General features: G+C 33.6%; 1 protein-coding gene across 1 annotated transcript; it reads right to left on the reverse strand.

Annotated features, from left to right (window-relative positions):
- Positions 1 to 398: 398 nt before the first annotated feature.
- Positions 399 to 3,921, reverse strand: LOC108487195 (nuclear pore complex protein NUP54). The gene is made up of 9 exons (XM_017791468.2): positions 3,211 to 3,921; positions 3,075 to 3,128; positions 2,761 to 2,820; positions 2,539 to 2,649; positions 1,907 to 1,972; positions 1,746 to 1,832; positions 1,298 to 1,399; positions 1,060 to 1,209; positions 399 to 779 (listed from the first exon to the last, which is right to left on the reverse strand). Exons 1-9 carry the CDS (start codon positions 3,736 to 3,738, stop codon positions 663 to 665), a joined length of 1,275 nt encoding a protein of 424 aa, XP_017646957.1. The 5' UTR covers positions 3,739 to 3,921; the 3' UTR covers positions 399 to 662.
- Between the last annotated feature and the right edge of the window lie 20,646 nt (positions 3,922 to 24,567).

Raw genomic sequence — 24,567 nt, forward strand, 5'->3', positions numbered from 1 at the left:
AGCCCATGGGTTTTTGTTTTCAGCCATAATTCTAAGATTCAAGCATTACTTAATTGTATAAAATTATTTCAAAAATGCTCCCTTTTCATTTTCCACATCAATCTCATAACTTATTTGCAATTCAAATAAATAAATAAAAGATTTTATATTAGATTCAACGTCTATATTTGAAACGTATAAACAAAAAAGGTTCCATGTTCACCGTATCCGATCAATTTATTTTTAGATTCACCTTATCCAATAAATTTAAAAAATTTGTCAAATAATTTACACAGGAAATCGAAACCCTAACATGTTCTACTTTTTTCTTTTTCTTTTTTATCTTCCATGTTTTAACCTTACTTTTACCATGTGACCTAAAGTATGTCTTAAATAATTTCTCAAATAAAACTCTCGAATGAAATAATAACTCTAGGCTAGGCCAAGCTTTAAAACTTCGATATTTTAAATCAAGTTTGGCCTTGAGGCAGGTTCGGATTGTAGGCCTCAGGTCGCCCAGCCGATACTAATAGGATAATCACCTAACTCTCTAATGATCATAGCTTCACTTAGCATTGATGAGAACCGTCTAAAACGACAACTTTAAATTCCCATCCAATCCACATACAAAACTTCAAAATAAAATAAAATTATTTCAAAGAATTACCAGAGGTATCTGCCGTCTAATTCACATTTTCCGTCATATCCGTGTCTTCAGCCATTATTATCTCCATATCCCTGATATCTCGCTTCAAAACGTTGCCAAGCCTTGCAATGGCCTCTGTTTGCTGTTGTAATACCTATTCCCCCGAAAAGATCATTCATATTCAAGTCATAAATCAGGAATTGATTTAAAGCATGGCAACAAGCAAATATCTTGGACATAAAACCGCAGAGCCCGTAAAAGTAGTTGAAGATGCATTGTTGTTGTTGGCGAAATCTAATTATCATTGCAAAAGAAAATATTGATGGAAATGACAGGTGACTATTCTTTAAAATAATATGTCGTGAATGCACTTGTAGTAGCCTTTTTTTCCCCAAGATGTAAAGTACAGAAAAGCTTAAATTGTTCGGTCATACCTCCTGCATATCGGCAAGACTCTGCTCATGTATTTTAGTTGATCCTGGAAGATAAAGAGAACCTCCAGCACCAATAGCATTTGCTTGAACACGAGATATGGTTAGGAGGTTTTGAACCCTCCTAGAAAGTTCAGCTCCAGATCCTTTCAACTGTTATTGCATCTGCTTTGTCAGTACAATATCTTGATGATAGTATAGGAAATGCAAAAGTAGTGGATCAGAAGATAGGAAGACTAGCCTGTCTAGTTATTGCAGCCAACTTCTCAGCCAATTCAACTTCCCCTTTCATTAAAGGCACACGGCAACCCTTACCTTCTAATGCTTCCAGTATTCTCATCATCTTTATGGCCACCATGGGACAATAAAATTCAGCATAAGAACACCAAAGATGCATAAATTATTGAAGAAACCATAAAAAATCCCACTATATATAACATTTTACTCTGTATTCAGCCTGGCCACACTCCTAAGACAATTGTAATTACTAGTGTTTAATCAAGCAGATTCCCTTTTCCTTTTTCCTCACTATTTATTTAGACTAATTTTGGGAGTAGGGGGAGGGCATAGCATCAAGGAAAAATGAAGAATCCACTTCAGCTCAACAAAATTCAGTTTCTGATCAACTCCTAGGTTCAGGTCAATCATTTCTAGTAGATTCTAAAAAAACCAATCAAAATTTGTCTAACCTTTAAGAGGCGTCTTTGGAGGCTTTGCTCCTTTTGTCTCATTCTCTGGATCCATGGAAGAGTTTCAGCTTGAAAATGCCTTTGAAGCTGCCAAAAGAAATAGAATGTTAAAAAAAACACTCCGAACAGTAATCCATGGAAACTAACAGATAATACAATACCATTTTCACATTGCTCTGGGTCATTCGCAACCTCTCAGCATCTGAAGCAATGACTTCGTCTTGTAGCTGCCAAAAATCAGCAAACAAAAAGTCAAACAGTTCAACCAAATTAGAACTCAAAAATAAAAAAGCATAATCACTGGAAAGACCAAGTCTTATTGTACACTTACATACCCATAGATCTTCAGAAGTGCAAAATTTTTGTGTACATTTGACCACATTCATCGCCGTTCCTTCCAATAAATTGCAACAAAACTAACAACATACTAACTACACTATCCTGCCAGATTAATAAAAGCTCTCCTATTTCAATTGCCTTGCATAAAAATCTTCTTTATTTTATCCTTATCAAGAATTTTTCAAGGTTTCATGCCATTTCTAACAGCCAGAGGTACTGAAAAACAAATTTCCATCATTTTGAAAACAGAAACACAAAATGGCACATGAGATTCTTCCCTTTAATCAATTAGATCAGGATAAGACCAAGTCCTTATAAAATAGGCGTCATTTACTTACCAATATCAAAATCTTATAAATACCCATAGAATGGTTATGAAGATTTTCCAGACAATAAAAAAAAGAAACAAGGAAGAAAACTCTGTCTTCACACCTCAAATATAAATAATAATTACCTTCAACCGCTGTGAAAGATCCTTAAAACCCTGAACAAGCTGAGGCCAGAGTCTTTCCCGATCAGAACTCTCCATACCCTCCAGTTTTGCCATAGCTTCTGCCCACATTATCTACAAAGGTAAACTATCATTCAACCTTAGTAAAAGTAGAATTCCATGAACTAAATGAAAAGGAAGAGAGTAGTAGTAAGAAATTACAAAAGTAAATGCTGGCAAACTTACATCTGAAACACCAGCTGGCTTTCCCCTGAACTGTGGTTCAATTACACTGAACAACAAATGCTGCATAAAAAATTAACTTAAATATCAAAACACGCAAAGCATCTAAAACCTGATTTCGGGTCTTTTTCATCAGTTGCATGGATCGAATAAGAAAATCATCAAAATAGATTATTGCAGATATTGCATTTCTCGTAATTAGATAACATGAAACAGAAACAATGTAGCTTCAAGATAACATATCTACAATTGTTCTTCCTCTTGATTTGAATAAAAAAGCAATTAATAGTAGAATTAAGCATTGGGAGAAAACAGACCTTGAAAGCATACTTAGGGTTCCCAGCCTCCTCTTTGTAAGCATCCACAATCGCCTAACAATCGAACAGAAAAAAACGAGAATCAAATAAGTGCGACCTAGGGTTAGGGTTTAACACTTTTAAAGAAGAGAATTACTTGAATGTCACGATCGGCAAGAGAGAAGGGGACAGGGGCCACGGGAGCCATTTGAGTTGTCAATTGAGCATTGGGGAAAGGAGGGGCGGATAACGAAGTCTGGAATCCGAAACCACTAGAGGGTGCCGCGATGGATGGCTGTGGTTGCTGAAACAATGAAGTCTGTTGCTGTTGCGTTTGAGAAGAGAATGGGGTGGAGAAAAGAGAGGAGCCGCCAAAGCCCGTAGCGAAAGACGGCGTTGAGGGAGTTCCAAAAGCCGGTGTCGAGGACGGAGTTCCAAATGCCGGTGTCGAAGACGGAGCCCCAAACGCAGGTGTCGAAGACGGAGTGCCAAACGCCGGTGTCGAAGATGGAGTGCCAAACGCCGGTGTCGAAGACGGAGTGCCAAATGCCGGTGTGGAAGAAGTAGCCCCAAAAGCCGGAGTTGAAGAAGGAGTTCCAAAGGCCGGGGTGGAAGAAGGAGTGCCAAAGGCAGGGGTGGAAGAAGGAGTGCCGAAGGCAGAAGTGGAAGCTTGAGCTCCGAACATCGTTGGATTGACTTTGATTGTGGAAAGCTCAAAATTAGTATTTTAGGGTGAAGGCGCCATACAAGAGTGAGGCTCCCACTCAATTTGCTTCACCTTTCCCCTTTTGAGTATTTTCAAAAAGGAAAAATTGGTCAAATTACAATGTTTAGAACATAGAACGCTTAGGTGCGTTTGGATTAAGCTTTAATTAGTATAATAGTAATTCTACAAAAACATTTCTAAAAAGTTAATAGGTGTTTAAGGATGATCAAGACCAAGTTCGAGTCTTCACGGATCAACAACTTAAAACAAGGAAAGTACCCTTGTTTGACCTAGTTGTGTTGATACATTTGACTAATATTATTCATTTTTTGCTACTGACTTACTTGTTCTGATATTTCTAACCAGTTATACTGGAACAAGTTTGTTAAGACACAAAAAGTCCCTAAAACACACCTAGTTTGACTCAAAACATTACTATTTCACTTCCAAACATTATGGGACGCTAAAAACATGTTCTAAACATCATTTAAGCATATTTAAACACATTCAAACATATAGCTATTAACTTGATCACAACATTATCAATTTCAAACATCAAATTCATAAATTTAGCATATAACACCCCTTACCTGAGCTCATACCTAAACTTGAGCATGAAATGCTACATTTCAGGATAAATACTTTATTCAAGAACAAAATTTATTATTCAAGTTCTTCTCATTTTTAGACCTTTTTAAAAATCATTTAAGGTTTTATAAACCATTTCTAGGCTTTCTCTAAAGTTTGATTGCACTCGGGGTTCATACAGGACTCTTTCAGATAAAAAAGAACAAGTAGAGGAAAATAAGGCCAGTGTCATGACATCATGGGGCCGGTGTTGCAACACTAGGTTCTCTGATTGTTCATGTTGCGACATCTTGTAGCCAATGTTGCGACCTTAGGTCCTCTTTTTCTAAATAAGTAAAAACTTTTTTATTTTAGTGTTAAGATCAAACAACATAATCCCACACATGTACCAATTAATTTAAATCTAGATAATACTTTAATTTATCAACTAATACTTCATTAATTCATCGTATAACAATTATTCACTTAATGTCTCAACAATTTCATTTTTAAACTTCTCTTATGTAATAGCAATTTCATCACTTACCACAACTTTTTAGCATTACAATTATTCTATTATTTTCCTCCTCTTACTCTCCATTCCACATCCTATATCTTTGGCTTTTAGTATATCATGCCTATATATAATATTAATTATTCTTTCACCAATTACAATACATGTATACTCTTAATAAGATTGTCTACTTGAGTAGCAATCACTAAATTATTTTTATTTTGGCCTATAGAAATCAAAATTAATATCCGTTTATTGTTTTTGAAACTAGACTCAATGAAATTTTTACCATAAAAATTTTAAAATTTAGTTCGAAGTAGATTAATGCTAGTTTTTCTTCAACTATTCCTTTGTTTTGCTGCTAGGCAGCTCTGACCCTTCTCCATTAAATATTATTTATCTTTCTGTATAGAATTTGTATAACATTTTCGTTTTTTCTCTTGAAATTAGACTCATTAGTATTTTTATTTCATCTCATAATTTTTTTTTTACAATTTTTAATGATTTTTCCAAGTTAGAACAGGGGATCTAGAAATTCATCTGACCTTGTCTAACTAAAATGCATATATCTCATTCAATACAATCTCAATGCTTGAATTGTTTCTTTTGTACAAAACTAGATTCATTAATATTTAATTTCATACTTGGTTCATCATTTAACTATCTTCTACAATTTTTGGTGAATTTTCAAAGTTGAACTATTGTTGCTATCCAAAATCGTTACAGTGAAAATTTTACTTATTATCAGTCAGATCACTCATACCAACATTTAACACTTACTTTACTTATCAACTATTAAATTGTTATACAATTTCACTTGATTATGTATAACATCAAACTTTAGATTAGTATTCAATTTAGTCTTTAAAGATCACGTATCATTAACGTATAGTTTTATCATAACTTCTCATAACACAAATTATATTATTATTTATGTAGCACCCCAAACCCGGCCCAGACGTTATGGCCGGATCCGACATGCCACATCGAAGCGTTCAAAATATTTTCTATTGTTGATCCGAAAAACTTACTTAGTGTTTTAAAGATAACTTCATTATAGGTTAAAGTGAATGGAAGTCATGCACCGGTAGGAAACCGAAAAGAGGTGGTGAGTCCATCGGATTGCTTAAGTACCAAGCTCCTTCGGATCCAATCCTAGACATGCATACCGCCATTGCCACACCTTAACGTCATGGATATTTCTAGGAAACCGATTTTAATTAAGTTATTTTTAGGAAAAGTGATTAATTTTGGAAAATACTTTCATTGCGGAAGCTTTGCTTGTTTTCGTGTTATTTTGAAAACAATTACTGTTTTTGAAAATGTGCACTAAAGCTATCCAATTTCAACAGTTAAATATAAATATTACCTATCTTAATAAAACATATAAAACCATCAAAATAAATAAGCGGCCTTATTACATTTAAAAGCCCAAAACCTCAAACGTAATTAAAAGATGTCTAGTTCACGGAAGAAAATCAAACTTTCGAGCGGGTGGCCACTCGAATTCCCACACGACTCCAAGCCCACTATGGTTGGGGATTTCTGCGTGGATGAAAATAAAAGGGTGAGTTTGGGGAAACTCGGTGTGTAAGGAAAACCCATTCAAAGCCCAAGTCGGCTCAAGCCTATTGGGCCTAAGCCCATTCGGTAATAGTGGTGCTGGGCGAGCCCTTTTCAGATTACAATAAAGCGGGCCTTAGCCCTTATTCAGATAACAGTATGGCCCATAGGCCCATTTCAAAATACATGCAACATCAATAAACATATGCAAGCCCATTTGGGGAGACTACTCAACCCACCAACCACTACACTCCACCCGTACCAGCCATACACTCCATGTGGGATAGCTCAACCCACCCAAATTAACACTCCACGATTTGCGACATTGATTGCTCGTTAACGATAAATTGAGGCAAAGCCTCCAAGACGTGGACAAGCCACTTTCAAGACTTCCTCCGTCAATATCCCAATCTCATGCATCAGATAATAACAACATGGCATGCAGTAAATAACAACAGTCAAACATACATTTAATTCAATTTAAACTAGGGGTATTTCGGTAATTTATCTCCTAGGGGTAAAACTGTAAATTTTCCACTTTTAAAGGTATTTCAGTAATTTATCTATTTTAGGGTTTTTCATGCATATTCCTACTTTTCACGTACTAACAGAATCACGTCGAGGGTTCTTCGAATTGGGCCGTTGGCCCATCATTCTAATTTTGGCCCATTAAGCCCAAAAATATCGAGGGTATGTAAATCATGCACTTTGCAGTCCAAATTTTGCAGCTTACCAAAAACATTAATCGATTTACCTCACGAGCATTCGCACACTCGCAAATCTACAAAATACCGATTTTTGGCATTTCGCCTTTTCGACTTTTACCGATCCAGACTAAGAAAGAGGGTGTTAGTTACACACCTGTTTGCGACGATATGCTAACGAGATCCACACACGAACTGCCTACAATTGGATTACTAACACGTTAATCTAACTATTCAAATACGAACTACGTATTAACCCCTTACAATATTCGGCCAACCACACCTACAGATCATAGTAAGCTTATAAGAAATCAATAAGCAACTCATTAACAAATTTTTGTCAATGTTTACCACATAATCATAATTTCACTGCAAGCTGTCTTCTTGAGCAACAATCACTAAATTATTTATAACTGGAGCTACGAAACTCCAAATCAAGTGCCGTTAATTTTACCTGAAAATAGACTCATATATCTTCTATCCATAAAAGTTTCAGAATTTTTGGTTTGGCCAATCAATACCAGATTTTTCTCAAAGTTTCCCATGTTTCACTGTTTGACTAATCTGACCACCCTTCATTACGAATCAAATTTCTCATTGTACAGAATTCAAAATATGTTCTTGTTTATTTCATTAGAAACTAGACTCAATAAGCTTTAATTACATAGTTTATTCAGCTTCTAATTCTTCTCCCACAATTTATGGTGATTTTCCAAAGCCACGTTACTGCTGCTGTCCCAAGCAGATTTATTACCAAATCACTCTTTCACACATACCTTGCATGCATATTATTTAAACATGTATATCACCAATCAATCATCACATATCTATGATTTTACTTAAGTATAATCTCCATTTCATCATTTTAAAGCACAACATGTTAGCTGATTTTTCCTTTAACATCTAAGGCACATGCATGCTCATTTGTTTGGCTCAACTTCACTATCTTCCATTTTCATCAAAAGAACATGAAACAACAACCATTTCCTTCATTTTAATTCATGACTAAATGCTCACAACATAACTAAAAATCAAAATATACTTCAAGAGTTAAGGTAGAATCAAGAAGAACTCATGAACCTCAAAATAGAAGCAAGGTACCAAGAACTTACCTTCAATTTTCCTCCTCCTAATGACCGAATACTCAAGAGCTTTCTCCTCTCCTTTCTCTTCTCTAACTTTCAGCTATGATGAACAAAGATGGACAAAACTTTGTTCTTTTCACCCCTTTTTCTTTTAATAAAACTTCATATTTCATTCATTTAATTCTTTAATACAAAAGACATGAAATTATTATCATGAAACATTTACCTAACCCATTATCATGAAACATTTACCTAACCCATTATCATGAAACATTTACCTAACCTATTATCAATTTGTATCAATTTGTACCATAAATTATGGATATCAAGTGCACATTTTGTCTACAACAACATGATGGCTGGCCACTTCATGTAAAATGGGAGGTTTGTCATGCAAATCCTCCTATTTTGCACTCCTATTTATTTGGTCACTTCAATTTAGCCTATAGCATTTTCAAACATTTTCACATAGGTCCTATTTCATAATTTCACTCACAAATGACAAAATTAAAGCATGAAATTTTGCCAACATTCACAGAATTCCCGAAAATTGGGGCGTTACAACTCTACCCTCCTTAAAGAAATTTCGTCCTCGAAATTTACCTAATCAAACAGTGAGGGTATTGTTGTTGCATCGTCTCTTCCGCTCCCAAACTCGAAGTTTCCTTCCTTAACTTGTTGAAAACGAGCGACCAAAGACTCATCGTTCAACTGTTTTTCCTTAATCTGATCCAACCAGTTGGCCTCACTTGCAACTCACCAACAAACTTCCATCATCATCTGAGACTCGACGAGCAAACATTGCTCTCGGATCGAATCTGACTCTACGACTTAGAGCATCGGCTACCACATTAGCCTTGCTTGGGTGATACTCAATCGAACAGTCATAATCCTTAAGCAACTCAATCCATCTCCTTTACCTAAGGTTCAGCTCATTCTGAGTCAACAAATACTTAAGACTCTTATGGTCAGTGTATATAATACACATTTCTCCGTACAAGTAATGTCTCCAAATCTTAAGTACAAATATCACTGCTGCCAACTCTAAATCATGAGTCAAATAGTTTCCCTTATGAGGCTTAAGCTATCGTGATGCATATGCAACCACCTTACCCTCTTGCATTAACACACAGCCCAAACCCACGTGTGATGCGTCCATTGTACACAGTAAAATCATTCCAGACTCATTGAATTAACACAAGTGCTTGATGAGAACTTTCTTCAACTTCTCAAAAGCTTCCTGCTGTTTCTTAGTCCATACAAACAGTACTCCTTTCCTTATGTGTTTTGTCAGAGGTGCTGCCATCACAAAAAAAAACCTTCTACAAACCTTCTGTAGTATCCTACCAGTCCTAGAAAACTCCGTATTTCTGACACTGACCTAGGCAGTTTCCACTCCAAAATCGCTTCAATTTTTCGAGGGTCTACCTTAATCCCCTCAGCAGAGACCGCATATCCTAAGAAGGTTACCTCCCTTAACTAAAGTTCAGACTTGCTGAACTTCACAAAGAGTTTCTTCTCCCTTAACACTTGCAGCACTATACGGAGATGCTCATCATGTTTCGCTTCAGTTTCAGAATATACCAGGATATCGTCAATAAAGACGACTACGAACTGATCCAAAAATGGTTGGAACACACGATTCATCAGATTCATAAATGCTGCAGGAGCGTTCGTTAGTCCAAATGGCATAACCAGAAACTCGTAATGACCATACCGAGTCCTGAATGTCGTCTTTTGGATATCTACCTCCTTGACCATTAACTGATGATATCCAGATCGAAGGTCGATCTTGGAAAATACAGAAGCTCCTCTAAGCTGGTCGAATAGATCGTCAATCCTTGGCAGTGGATACTTATTCTTAATCGTCAATTTGTTCAACTGGCGATAATTAATGCACATCCGCATCGTACCATCCTTCTTTTTCACGAATAGCACCGGTGCTCCCCATGAAGACACGCTTGGCCTATTAAAGTCCCTATCGAACAACTCTTGAATTTGAGCCTTTAACCCCACTAACTCCTTCGGTGCCATCCTATACGATGCGATGGACACGGGCGCCGTTCCAGGCAACAAGTCTATTCCAAACTCAACTTCTCGATTCGGAGGCAATCCTGGAAGCTCCTCCAGAAAAAAAAAATCTTGGAACTCCTTTACGGTCCTAACCTTATCCACTGTCAGTCACTTCTCTTCTGACTGACTTACAAATGCCAAATAGGCCTCACAACCTTTCCGAATCCACTTTTCGGCTCTTAAAGCCGACACCACATTGGACAAATAATCCCTTCGCTCACCTATCACTATAACCTCCTCATCCTTTGTGGTCTTTAACACCATTGGTTTAGCAGCACAGTCCAGAGTCGCTTTATGCTTAACAAGCCAGTCCATTCCCAAAATGAGATCAAACTCTCCGAACGGTAACTCCATCAGATCTCCAGGGAAAATCTTACCTGGAGTTTCTAAGGGTACATCTCTATACAGTTTATCTACCCTAACCGAGTGACCTAAAGGACTTAGTACAGATACCCCACTCACAATCTCCTCAGAGCAGTCCAAGTTGTCCATAATCCGTTCTGTGGCCTCCAACCAATATTCTGCCACATTCGAGGCGATACCAGACACACCCCTAAAGATCTCCGCTCCGTTGGCCTAGAGTCGTTTAGAAATCGATCCTCGAATTCCGTTGCCCGAACTTGTCCCGACAACCCTTTCCAGAACACGAAGCATTGCCTGTGACAGGGCATCATCCTCGGCACCGCGGTCATGAGACTCTACCTTTATTACCAGTGGTACCGGTGCATCCATCGCCGGTATATATCTCGAAGACAAAGATCTCGCTCGAGCACTTCCTCGGCTCCGTCCACGGCCTCTTGTACTCATATTGTATTATCTTGATTACGAATTTTTATGCATCAATTAATATTTCAGTGTTTATTACAGATGTTTTATGAATCAGACAGTAGTTCAAAGTTTGTTTTCGCAGAATCAAGTCTAGCTACGAGCCATCTCTTATCGATTTTCTTATGGTTTCAGTATCATCCTATCTAGAGTATCCTAATAGGATTTCAGTACAGACAGATAAGTTAAAAAAATATTCAGAAGAGTTCAGAGTAATACTTACAGACTTGAGCCGGAGATTCGGAATGCCACATTCTAAAGATCTAAATTTTGAAAATTGAGTTTTTCGCATTCTTTATAAAATTTTTGTTGTTGAAAATATTTGTTTTCGTAAACCTATTCCACAGCCGAGTTGTTGCAACCTAGGCTCTGAGACCACTAAATGTAGCACCCCAAACCCGGCCCAGACGTTATGGCCGGATCCGACATGCCACATCGAAGCGTTCAAAATATTTTCTATTGTTGATCCAGAAAAACTTACTTAGTGTTTTAAAAGATAACTTCATTATAGGTTAAAGTGAATGGAAGCTGTGCACCAGGTAGGAAACCGAAAAAGAGGTGGTGAGTCCATCGGACTGCTTAAGTACCAAGCTCCCTTCGGATCCAATCCTAGACATGCATACCGCCATTGCCACACCTTAACGTCATGGATATTTCTAGGAAACCGATTTTAATTAAGTTATTTTTAGGAAAAGTGATTAATTTTGGAAAATACTTTCATTGTGGAAGCTTTGCTTGTTTTCGTGTTATTTTGAAAACAATTCTTGTTTTGAAAACGCGCACTAAAGCTATCCAATTTCAACAGTTAAATATAAATATTACCTATCTTAATAAAACATATAAAACCATCAAAATAAATAAGCGGCCTTATTACATTTAAAAGCCCAAAACCTCAAACGTAATTAAAAGATGTCTAGTTCACGGAAGAAAATCAAACTTTGAGCGGGTGGCCACTCAAATTCCCACGACTCCAAGCCCACTATGGTTGGGGATTTCTTGCGTGGATGAAAATAAAGGGGTGAGTTTGGGGAAACTCAGTGTGTAAGGAAAACCCATGCAAAGCCCAAGTCACTCAAGCCTATTGGGCCTAAGCCCATTCGGTAATAGTGGTCTGGGCGAGCCCTTTTCAGATTACAATAACCGGGCCTTAGCCCTTATTCAGATAACAGTATGGCCCATAGGCCCATTTCAAAATACATGCAACATCAATAAACATATGCAAGCCCATTTGGGAGACTACTCAACCCACCAACCACTACACTCCACCCGTACCACCATACACTCCATGTGGGGATAGCTCAACCCACCCACCCAACACTCCACGATTTTGACATTCTTTGCTCGATTAACGATAAATTGAGGCAAAGCCTCCAAGACGTGGACAAGCCACTTTCAGTACTTCCTCCGTCAATATCCCAATCTCATGCATCGATAATAACAACATGGCATGCGATAAATAACAACAATCAAACATACATTTAAGTCAATTTAACCTAGGGGTATTTCGATAATTTATCTCCTAGGGGTAAAACTATAAATTTTCCACTTTTAAAGGTATTTCATAATTTATCTATTTTAGGGTTTTTCATGCATATTCCTACTTTTCACGTACTAACAGAATCACGTCTCGAGGGTTCTTACGAATTGGGCCCGTTGGCCCATCATTCCAATTTTGGCCCATTAAGCCCAAAAATATCGAGTGTAAATCATGCACTTTGCGGTCAAATTTTGCAGCTTACCAAAACATTAATCGATTTACCTCACGAGCATTCGCTTTTCGCAAATCTACAAAATACGGTTTTCGCATTTCGCCTTTTCGACTTTTACCGATCCAGACTAAGAAAGAGGGTGTTAGTTACACACTGTTTGCGACGATATCTTGTGAGATCCACACACGAACGCCTACAATTGGATTACTAACACGTTAATCTAACTATTCAAATACGAACTACGTATTAACCCCTTACAATATTCGGCCAACCACACCTACAGATCATAGTAAGCTTATAAGAAATCAATAAGCAACTCATTAACAAATTTTTGTCAATGTTTACCACATAATCATAATTTCACTGCAAGCTGTCTTCCTGAGCAATAGTCACTAAATTATTTATAACTGGAGCTACGAAACTCCAAATCAAGTACCGTTAATTTTTCCTGAAGATAGACTCATATATCTTCTATCTATAAAATTTTCAGAATTTTTGGTTTGGCCAATCAATACCAGATTTTTCTCAAAGTTTCCCATGTTTCACTGTTTGACTAATCTGACCACCCTTCATTACGAATCAAATTTCTCATTGTACAGAATTCAAAATATGTTCTTGTTTATTTCATTAGAAACTAGACTCAATAAGCTTTAATTACATAATTTATTCAGCTTCTAATTCTTCTCCCACAATTTATGGTGATTTTCCAAAGTCACGTTACTGTTGCTGTCCCAAGCAGATTTATTACCAAATCACTCTTTCACACATACCTTGCATGCATATTATTTAAACATGTATATCACCAATCAATCATCACATATCTATGATTTTACTTAAGTATAATCTCCATTTAATCATTTTAAAGCACAACATGTTAGCTGATTTTTCCCTTTAACATCTAAGGCACATGCATGCTCATTTGTTTGGCTCAACTTCACCTATCTTCCATTTTTCATCAAAAGAACATGAAACAACAACCATTTCCTTCATTTTAATTCATGATTAAATGCTCACAACACAACTAAAAATCAAAATATACTTCAAGAGTTAAGGTAGAATCAAGAAGAACTCATGAACCTCAAAATAGAAGCAAGGTACCAAGAACTTACCTTCAATTTTCCTCCTCCTAATGACCGAATACTCAAGAGCTTTCTCCTCTCCTTTCTCTTCTCTAACTTTCAGCTATGATGAACAAAGATGGACAAAACTTTGTTCTTTTCACCCCTTTTTCTTTTAATAAAACTTTATATTTCATCCATTTAATTCTTTAATACAAAAGACATAAAATTCTTATCATGAAACATTTACCTAACCACATTTACCTAACCCATTATCATGGAACATTTACCTAACCTATTATCAATTTGTATCAATTTGTACCATAAATTATGGATATCAAGTGCACATTTTGTCTACAACAACATGATGGCTGGCCACTTCATGTAAAATGGGAGATTTGTCATGCAAATCCTCCTATTTTGCACTCCTATTTATTTGGTCACTTCAATTTAGCCTATAGCATTTTCAAACATTTTCACATAGGTCCTATTTCATAATTTCACTCACAAATGACAAAATTAAAGCATGAAATTTTGCCAACATTCACAGAATTCCCGAAAATTGGGGCGTTACAATTTATGAATCACAATTTATAAAATACTTTCCATCACTATTACTTAATTAAATTCACATATCAAACACTCAATTTATAACATACTTTAACTTAATACCTTGAAATATCAATGGAATTAAAATGAACATGTACCTCTTTTTAACAATAACTTCTTTTCTTTGCTTCCCTTTTTATTCCTTTCTCACTTCCATTCCTTCGTTTTTCAGCTTTCATCACTTCTAATTTCTTATTTCTTGGTTCTAAGATGATAGACAAGCCCTCTAGGTTATCCACTTCATTTTTCCTCTTAGATGCCTCTAAACAATTTCAAGAATCTAAGGTAGAATAGTGAGATTTTATTTCAAATATCTCTTTTAATTTAATTAATTAAAATATTAAAATATCTTATAATAAGATAATAAAATATCTCACCAATTATATTTCAATACCTTATATTCATCAATTATTATCATGATAATTATCCGATTGGGAAATAATCATTTTGCCCTTGTAATATCTTAATGTTCACTTTTGTGCCATTACTCACTTTTGGTAAAATTTCAATTTAGTTGCTCTTATTTTTTTCTATTTTCCAATATGGTCCCCATTTATCAATTTGTTTTACCTGTTAGCCCTTTCATTATTTGAGGTATTCGCACATTTGGTCCTTTAACTTTTTCATATTTATGTTTTGACCTCATAAATTTTAAATATTTACACTAAGGCCATAACACTTTCACATTTTTACAATTTAGCCACTACTTTAAATTAATTCATCGTCATGTCTTACTTTTTGATTCAACTTCCTTTGGTATCCCATGGCCTTTACTTACACCTTATTTTACTAAGAATCTATCAAATATTGTTTATAACTAAGGAGGTTTTCGAGTTGTTACATAGCATGCAGGCAACAATTGAATCATGGCATAAACATTGCATCAAGTTTATGTATAACAACTTATCTATAGAATGTCATTTTCATACACCATTATAAAAATATAATCACACATCAATTACAAGTCCTTAGCGTAGAAGATACCAAAACATCAAAATGGACTCCAAAACTGAGTTATGACACTAAGTACATGCCAACTTAAACAAAACATATAAAAGGCTATACAAACTTTGTTGAACAAAAAAGTGAGTCCTGGAAGCTATTAAACTTCTTGTATCCTCGAGACCTAAATGTTACTTGCACATGGAAACAAACAAATTCGCACGTTGAGCAAAAAAACTCAATGGTGCTAACGTGATTTGAAGGTAATGCATATACAAGTCAAATATATAATTTAGCAATACAAATCATTTATACGCATGCTCATATCGTTAATAATTGTCTCATGATCCATTCCATTAAAACTTCATGTGATTGATCACTCAATTTAGGTATTATATGTCAACTTATCAATTAATCTTGCAAAGCTTACATTTTGTTATTTAATATTTATACATGAAACTAAACCATATTATCAATGATATCTTAATAACTTTTATAAAAAAAAAAATGGCATTCTCATGTTACTATCAATATCTCAATTTCATCATTCGAGTAATTCAGTTCATTTTCATAACATTTTTGGCCCCTAGGGCTCGTATTACAATTTCACATGTTTTCTCAATTACTATCTTTCCATATCATAGCATTGGTATGCAAGTACCCAAACCAACACAAGTCATTCGATATCCAATATCTATTTCATATTCAATCGCATATAATAAAATTTATAACCCATATTAACTAGACATTAACTCAATACAAATACACAAGTTTATTAACTCAATACAAATACACAAATTTAAACTTCAGACACTCCAAGTATGACATCGAAGTGCTAATTAGACTAATATGGACTAATCCCCCTAACACTCCATAATAACAATCGCATTGAAGTGCCAATAACAATCGCACTAAAGTGTCAATAACAATCGCACCAAAGTGCCAATAAGCTCCTACCAACAATGTACACGAATGCTATGACATGCCAACTATACCCAATTCTATCCAAGACCATTTAATAGGGTATTTACCAATCAATTTATTTAACTTCACATATCAATTAACAATCATATAACATTTTCATATCATTTGCATTACATTCTCATACTTTCTAATATTAATCATTTAATGTATCACATATCCATTCAACTAATTTTTATCTCGATTGCATTCATATATAATTAGCATTTAATCACATGCATTTCAATATATACAAGTTTCCTTTCAATTACAATTTACATGGAATTTTCATATTAATTGCTATACCATTATTCAATCATCTTATCATATAACATTTATTTGATTTATGTAATTATCATAATATTTACATTATACCATAACAGTATTCAATCACATGTATAATCATAACAATCCATCAAGTTTCAATTTCACCAATATTAAATCATAAGTAAAACTTACCTTTAATGAGACAAAGCACTAAATATTACATTTTATTCAATTTAGTATGTAACGTCCCCTAACCCTATACCATCACCGGAACAGGGTTACGAGATATTACCAGTCAGTACAGTCCAATTCCGGTCATTAATTAAAATAAATATTCACACACATCCTAGTTTTAAGATGTCGTCCCTTTAATGGGCCCTCGCGGTCCAATATGAACAGTAAATTCAATTCGGGACTAATTTAGAATCACTACAAATTCTTAGTAAATTTCAAAATTCATACTACATACCGTTGCCAACCATAATTCACTCATTTCATCAATACTTCTATAACCTAAATGACTCTCATAAAACGTCCTAGGTACATGCCATTATCAATACTCAACATACTTTACCTTAATGAATTCGGGATCGTCTTGGGATGCTGATTCAACGTACTATCTTTACTTAACCTGCGCACGGAAACAAACCGTACGCTGAGTATGGTATACTCAGTGGTATTTCTATAATCTGAACAATTAATAATATAACAAATACTTAAGATCATAATAATAATTACAATTATTCAATTATTTATTCATAGATAAATTTCAACTACTTACCATATAAATTTTATACGATTCGGATAATAAACACAATAACATAATTGTTCAATTCTTAAATAAATTCATTACGATTTACTCCGTTCTTTCACTTACTATTCGGTAAAGCTTTCCTTAATTTACTCACAATTCAATATCATTAAACTATATTCAACTATATACTTATCAATCATATTCCATTTTAATTCATTTCAATAATGATCAATTTCATTTATATCGTATCAACTTACTATCCCTGATAGCTTTCAGTATATACATACGATTCATATATCTCAAATCACATTTCAATTCATCAAGTGGCATCATATATCATCAATTCGAACTCCAATCATTTCATGAACCTTTGGTTCATATTTTCAATTTCATATCTAAATTTTCAATTCTCAATTCAATTTCTCGTTTCATTTCAATAGCTTGATCAATCAAATTTATTCGATTTATCTTTCACTTATTTACCCTATTAACAAACCCGGACTTTGACGGATACAGATTCCAACGAAACACACCAAGTATGGCACATTGTGCCTAAAATGGTACATAGTACCTGATCGAGTACGACACATAAAGTGCCTAAAAGCGACACACGAGGTGCACGATACGACACACGAGGTGCACGAAATACGACACATAAAGTGCACGATCGATAAAGCCGGCAAATCCCGTACACTTCCAGATCCTATGGCATGCCAATTATATCCGACTCAGCCCGACTAATTAATAGGGTATTTCATTCACTTTCTCAATTTAATAATTCTTTCATCAATATCTCATTCCGATAATTACACATATTTACCCATTTTCACAATTCATACAATTTCATTCAATTCAACAAATATATTTCAATTATGCACATTAATTCATAATTCAATACAATTCAATTTACTTTTCAATACCAAATATTCAAATATCACAATCTCATATATTCATATCAATTTCCTCATATTTCCAATCAATATAAATTCAATAAATTCATCGCATACCAAAATCAATCCATTCCAATTGTAAAACATCATAATTCTAACACTAACAATTGCCATATGTATATAAATATGACAAATAATAACTAAGTTCGGATTATAGAAATACAAACCGTAATTTTCGAGCTAACTCCGTTGACTTTGTCTTGTCCTTTCTTAGCCGAGATTTCCGGTACCACATTGACTACTGAAATTAATACAATTCATAATCATTAATACATTACTAATTCATATCTTGAGTTACAGAATTCTAAATTAAGATCCGCTAATTTTTCCTGAAACTAGACTCACAAATCTTCTTACAATAAAATTTTCAGAATTTTTGGTTTAGCCATTAAGTACAGTTTATTCTTTAAATTCACCCCTATTCTGCTGTCTGACAGTGTCGTCCCTTCTTCACTAAAAATTAATTATCTCACAGTACAGAACTCAGATAACATTCCCGTTGATTTCTCCTGAAAATAGACTCATTAGGGATTCTAAACATATAGCTTTAAGCCTCTAATTATTTTTCTTCAATTTTTGGTGATTTTCCAAAGTTAGAACAAGGGAACCCGAAGTCATTCTGACCTTGTCTCACAAAATTCATTATATCTCATAATTTACAATTCAATTGCTTATATCATTTCTTCTATAAGAAAATAGAGTCAATAATATTTAATTCCATATTTTATTCATCCTCTAATTCAATTTCTACAATTTTTGGTGATTTTTCAAACTTAGACTACTGCTGCTGTCCAAAATAGTCTTAGTACAAAATGTTGATTTACTTTAATTTCAATTTAATTCTAACTAAATTCACTTACTTTTCTATCTTAATTCATACTTTATTTCTACTCAATTTTTAACCAAACTTAGACATAATTATCTATTTTTCATCATAAAACCATAATTTCAAAATTCTTTCAATTTAGTCCTTAAAGCATAAAACTTATGAATCACTTTACAATTCAATCCTTGTATCATTTTTAACTTCAATTTCTATCAATTTAGCCCCTAATTCATCATTTTATTTAACATGGACAATATCTAGAAATCTAATAACTATCAAAATATCAACTTAATTTCATCAAAACTTTGTTCTAAAACTTCTAAAACATCAAAATTAAGTAAAAAGGGCTTGATTGACTTACCTATTAAAGCTTAAAGCTTCAAACCTTCAATTTTCTCTTTTCTCCCTTTCTTTCTTTCTTTTTCTCCCCTGCTCTCTGTTTCGTTTCATTCTGTTTCTATTTCTTTTCATTTGCTTCTTTAGTTTATATATATAATATAATATAATATAATATAATATAATATAATATAATATAATATAATTAAAACATAAAATATCTTTATTATATAATAATATAATAATATAATAATATATTAAACATAAAAAAATCTTAGATTTTCTTCACGGTACACCGCCTCAATTTATACTTTTTGTATAATTTCCTTTTTAGTCCTTTTTATTTTCTTTGAATCTATAATTTAACTTTTACCCTTATTCAATTTAGTCTTTTTCTTAATTACTCTTAATTAAATTAAATTCACTTAATTAAACTCTAATTAACTACTTATTTTACTTAGTAAATATTTTTACTTTTTTTTTATAATCTAATCCATTTTTCAGAAACGGTGACCCGAAAATACACTTTTCTAATAACCTTAAAGTTCGGGTCGTTACATTTCTCCCCCCCTTTAATAAATTTCGTCCTCGAAATTTTCCTAAGAGAGGTGGGAGTACAAGTACAAAGATTTCGCTGTTTCTCTCGGTTCCCGTATTGTTTCCTCAATATTACCGCTCAGGCTAGTATCTCAACCGGCTCTTTCTCATACGATAGATTGCGTCAAATCTCAATATCCTTTGTCGATATAACATGTAACAGATCTGATCTATATCATTTTCTAAGCTTCAAATCATGGAAAAATTATCATAAACTTTCTGTAACTTCAGAAGCAAAACCAAGCAATAATTTACCGATCCGACTTTTCTACAACTTCACATGGCCCAATAGAATAAGAACTCAATTTCTTTTTCAACCTGATCTTCAAAATTTTTTTTCAAACTGAATCTTTAAGAAATATCATATCACTAACAAAATACTCGATATCCTAACGTTTCAAGTCCACATATAATTCATGTGCATCAAAAGCGCTTTCAATCTATCTCGAATCACTTCTACTTTTCTTCAATTTCACGAATTAAACGATTACGTATATTCTTTTCTCACTTGTGTTTAATCGGATCTCATGCGCTTTTACATCATAATCATTCGAACTTCATACAGTCTTTTTGGCTGTTATCACGTACCCAAAACTTTTGTACTTGTTCTATAATCAGAGTATAAACCACGTATCTCAATAATAATAAAAAATATAAACCACCATACCATGAAATCTGATAATTTCAGAAACCTATATTTCAGACAATTATTAAGAAATTTATTCATACTTGAATAGAATTTGCAGACTTTACCATACCTTTGACGATTATTCAAATACCGACTTTCTTTTTCAAAGATCGAGATAATTCCAATTCAAACCCATAAAAATTATATCCCACTTCCATTCTGATATCCTTTCTAGCTGTAACAGTTCTGAAGATATCTGTATCTGATATAAACATTTATATACAATTTCAAAGTACTACTTTTCTTTCCCAGTCTTCAACACATCTTCCTCAAATCACTGTACATTTTATTTCTTCCAAAATGCATAGACATAGTATTTGCTATAAATTTCATACAAATTCTTTTGTCTAAGCTCTGAATTCTTCAATACAGCTTCTATTTCTAAACAACAAATAATCATCAAATTCAATCTGAAATTTTCAATCAAAATCATTTGTTCACTATACCCATTTAACCATTAATTCATTATCACATTTCTGAACTTTGTAGACCTACTGTAGAGAAGTAAGTTTAACCTTTATTTCAATTAGAATTGAGCGATCATCAGATAATGACAATAGAGTGTTCATAACTCCATTTGCTTTTTTTTTTCTTCCTGGATGATATTCAATTATAAAATCATGATCCTTTAATACAAGGACAATAGCTATCACTTTCGAATCATGTATCAAATAATTCTTCTCATGTAGTTTTAACTTTCCAAAACATAAACCGTTAATTCATTTTCTTGCGTCAAACATCGCTATCCTCAGTAAATCACAAGTTTCTTTCTTGGATTTTAGGCTAAACCGAACTAGTGCTTCAGTTCTTGAGTTTTCAAGCGATTAAAACTTTCTTGACATTTATCAGATCATTCCAATGCCATATCTTTCTATGGTAACCATATATTTCAAAAATCTTTTTCTAACTTTCTGATAATAACCGACTAATCTCAGAAATTCTCTGATTTCAGATACATTTTTCAATATTATTTCAGGCATAAGATCTATAATAAATTCAGTTTCTTCAACCAACAGTAATTCGGGTAACTCTTCCGGAAACACATCAAAATTGCCATTGATTTAAAATTTGACTCAGATACTTTAATATCCAATTCATAAGCAAAGTAAATACCACAACCCTTTTCTAGCACACTTCTGTGTTGACATGTTCAATATCACAATAAACAATTAGTTCAATTTTCATCGTTCTAACCTTGCAGTATAATGCACTTTTGCTTACAATTCACCACTATATCATGTAGAATTAACCATTCCGTTCTTGAAATCACATCAAATAATAATAACATCAAATCAATCAGGAAACAGTACCCTAATATCATTATCAAACAGTTCTTGTAATTTTATCAATCAATAAATACTGATCGAAAAATTTGATACTTCAACCAATAATTCGTCGAACTGAACAGAAAACTCTTCAATAAATGCTAAATTCATGCAATCATACGAATAAATAAAACCAATATCAATTTAAAATAATCATATCAGTGCCGATAAAAGAAGAAGGTACCTATAATGACATCCGATAGAGAAACATCTTATATACAATTAACATATACCCTGGCTGATGTTCATTCTCCAGATTTTACAGTGAAGTCATTTGTCACACTTCGGCTTTTACTCGTATTTCTGAGATTACAGGGTAACCTACCTCTGTTAACTACATTACTCGGTCTTGAACTCTGAATAATGTCTTTTTCAATTTTCTTCAAGCAATCACTAAGATAATAATCAGAAGAATCATATCTAATCACATATGCCACTCTTTATTCTACATTCCTCAACTTTTTATCTTCTTTTAAACCATCTTCAAACCATTTGTACCTTACAGTTTCCATCAGAATATACCCTCTGATATATTTATTTAATCAAACAAATTCCTTTCATACGATTTGCGTTATATGATCTGTTTAAGCTTCAAGAATTTCATGCGTTTCGATCAAGAAATCTCGATCGATATATATATATTTCTTTCAGAACTCATCTCAGAAAATTTCCAAATAACCCTTTCTTAATCACAACATAATCAATTTTTCTACCACTGATAACCTAAATCTTTTAACAGAAATATCATACCCTTCTAACATTTAATCGGTGAATAGAACAATTCATTTACAATCCCGATATATTCTCTAACCAGATTTCAGTTCTTTCAAGATCATTCTCAAATGTAATTCTCAATTCATCCACACTATACATATACATGTACAGATCATTAACAGCAGATAACTTACCCGTTCAGACAAGCTCTATACCTTGAAGCACTTCGAGAACCGAGTAAGAAACAGGAGGGATAAATACTGTAGCAGATACAATTTCTTCTACTCACTGAAGAACATCAGTTATAATTCTAAATTATTATTTATCATTTCTTTTTCTATTATTTCATTAGTCATTATTCAGTAATTAATTACCTATTGAGTTTATACCCAGTGTTGTTGATTCAGTTTTTATCTAATTCACGAGACTATTCTTCTCCAGTACACATTTCATAATCAATACCATCGATATTTTCCTCTAACATTTTCACTATAAAACAATACTAAACAAATATATCAGTATCCGATCCCGACTCAATTTCGACTCAATTATGGCATGTACCTCTAGACTCAATTCCGAGCTCGATTTAGTCCGAGAATCGGCTAAACCTGAATAGCTCTGATACCACTAATTATAACACCCCCTAACCCTATACCGTCACCGAAGCAGGTTACGAGACATTACCAATCGAGACAGGTCCAATTCGGTCATTAATTAAAATAAATATTCACACATCCTAATTTTAAGATGTCATCCCTTTAATGGGCCATCGCGGTCCAATATGAACAGTAAATTCAATTTGGGACTAATTTAGAATCACTACGAATTCTTAGTAAATTTCAAAATTCATACTACATACCGTTGCCAACCATAATTTACTCATTTCATCAATACTTCTATAACCTAAATGACTCTCATAAAACGTCCTAGGTACATGCCATTATCAATACTCAACATACTTTACCTTAATGAATTCGGGATCGTCTTGGGATCTTGATTCAACGTACTATCTTTACTTAACTGCATGCACGAAACAAACAAATGCATTTGAGTATGGTATACTCATGGTATTTCTATAATCTGAACAATTAATAATATAACAAATACTTAAGATCATAATAATAATTACAATTATTCAATTATTTATTCATAGATAAATTTCAACTACTTACCATATAAATTTTATACAGTTCATATAATAAACACAATAACATAATTGTTCAATTCTTAAATAAATTCATTACGATTTACTCCGTTCTTTCACTTACTATTCGGTAAAGCTTTCCTTAATTTACTCACAATTCAATATCATTAAACTATATTCAACTATATACTTATCAATCATATTCCATTTTAATTCATTTCAATAACGATCAATTTCATTTATATCGTATCAACTTACTATCCTCGATAGCTTTCAAGTATATACATACGATTCATATATCTCAAATCACATTTCAATTCATCAAGTGGCATCATATATCATCAATTCGAACTTCAATCATTTCATGAACCTTTGGTTCATATTTTCAATTCATATCTAAATTTTCAATTCTCAATTCAATTTCTCGTTTCATTTCAATAGCTTGATCAATCAAATTTATTCGATTTGTCTTTCACTTATTTACCCTATTAACAAACCCGGACTTTGACGGATACAGATTCTAACCCAAACACACCGAGACGGCACATTGTGCCTAAAGCGGTACATAGTACCTGATTAGAGTACGACACATAAAGTG

Source organism: Gossypium arboreum, chromosome 3 (genome assembly GCF_025698485.1).
Source record: "Gossypium arboreum isolate Shixiya-1 chromosome 3, ASM2569848v2, whole genome shotgun sequence".
NCBI lineage: Eukaryota > Viridiplantae > Streptophyta > Magnoliopsida > Malvales > Malvaceae > Gossypium > Gossypium arboreum.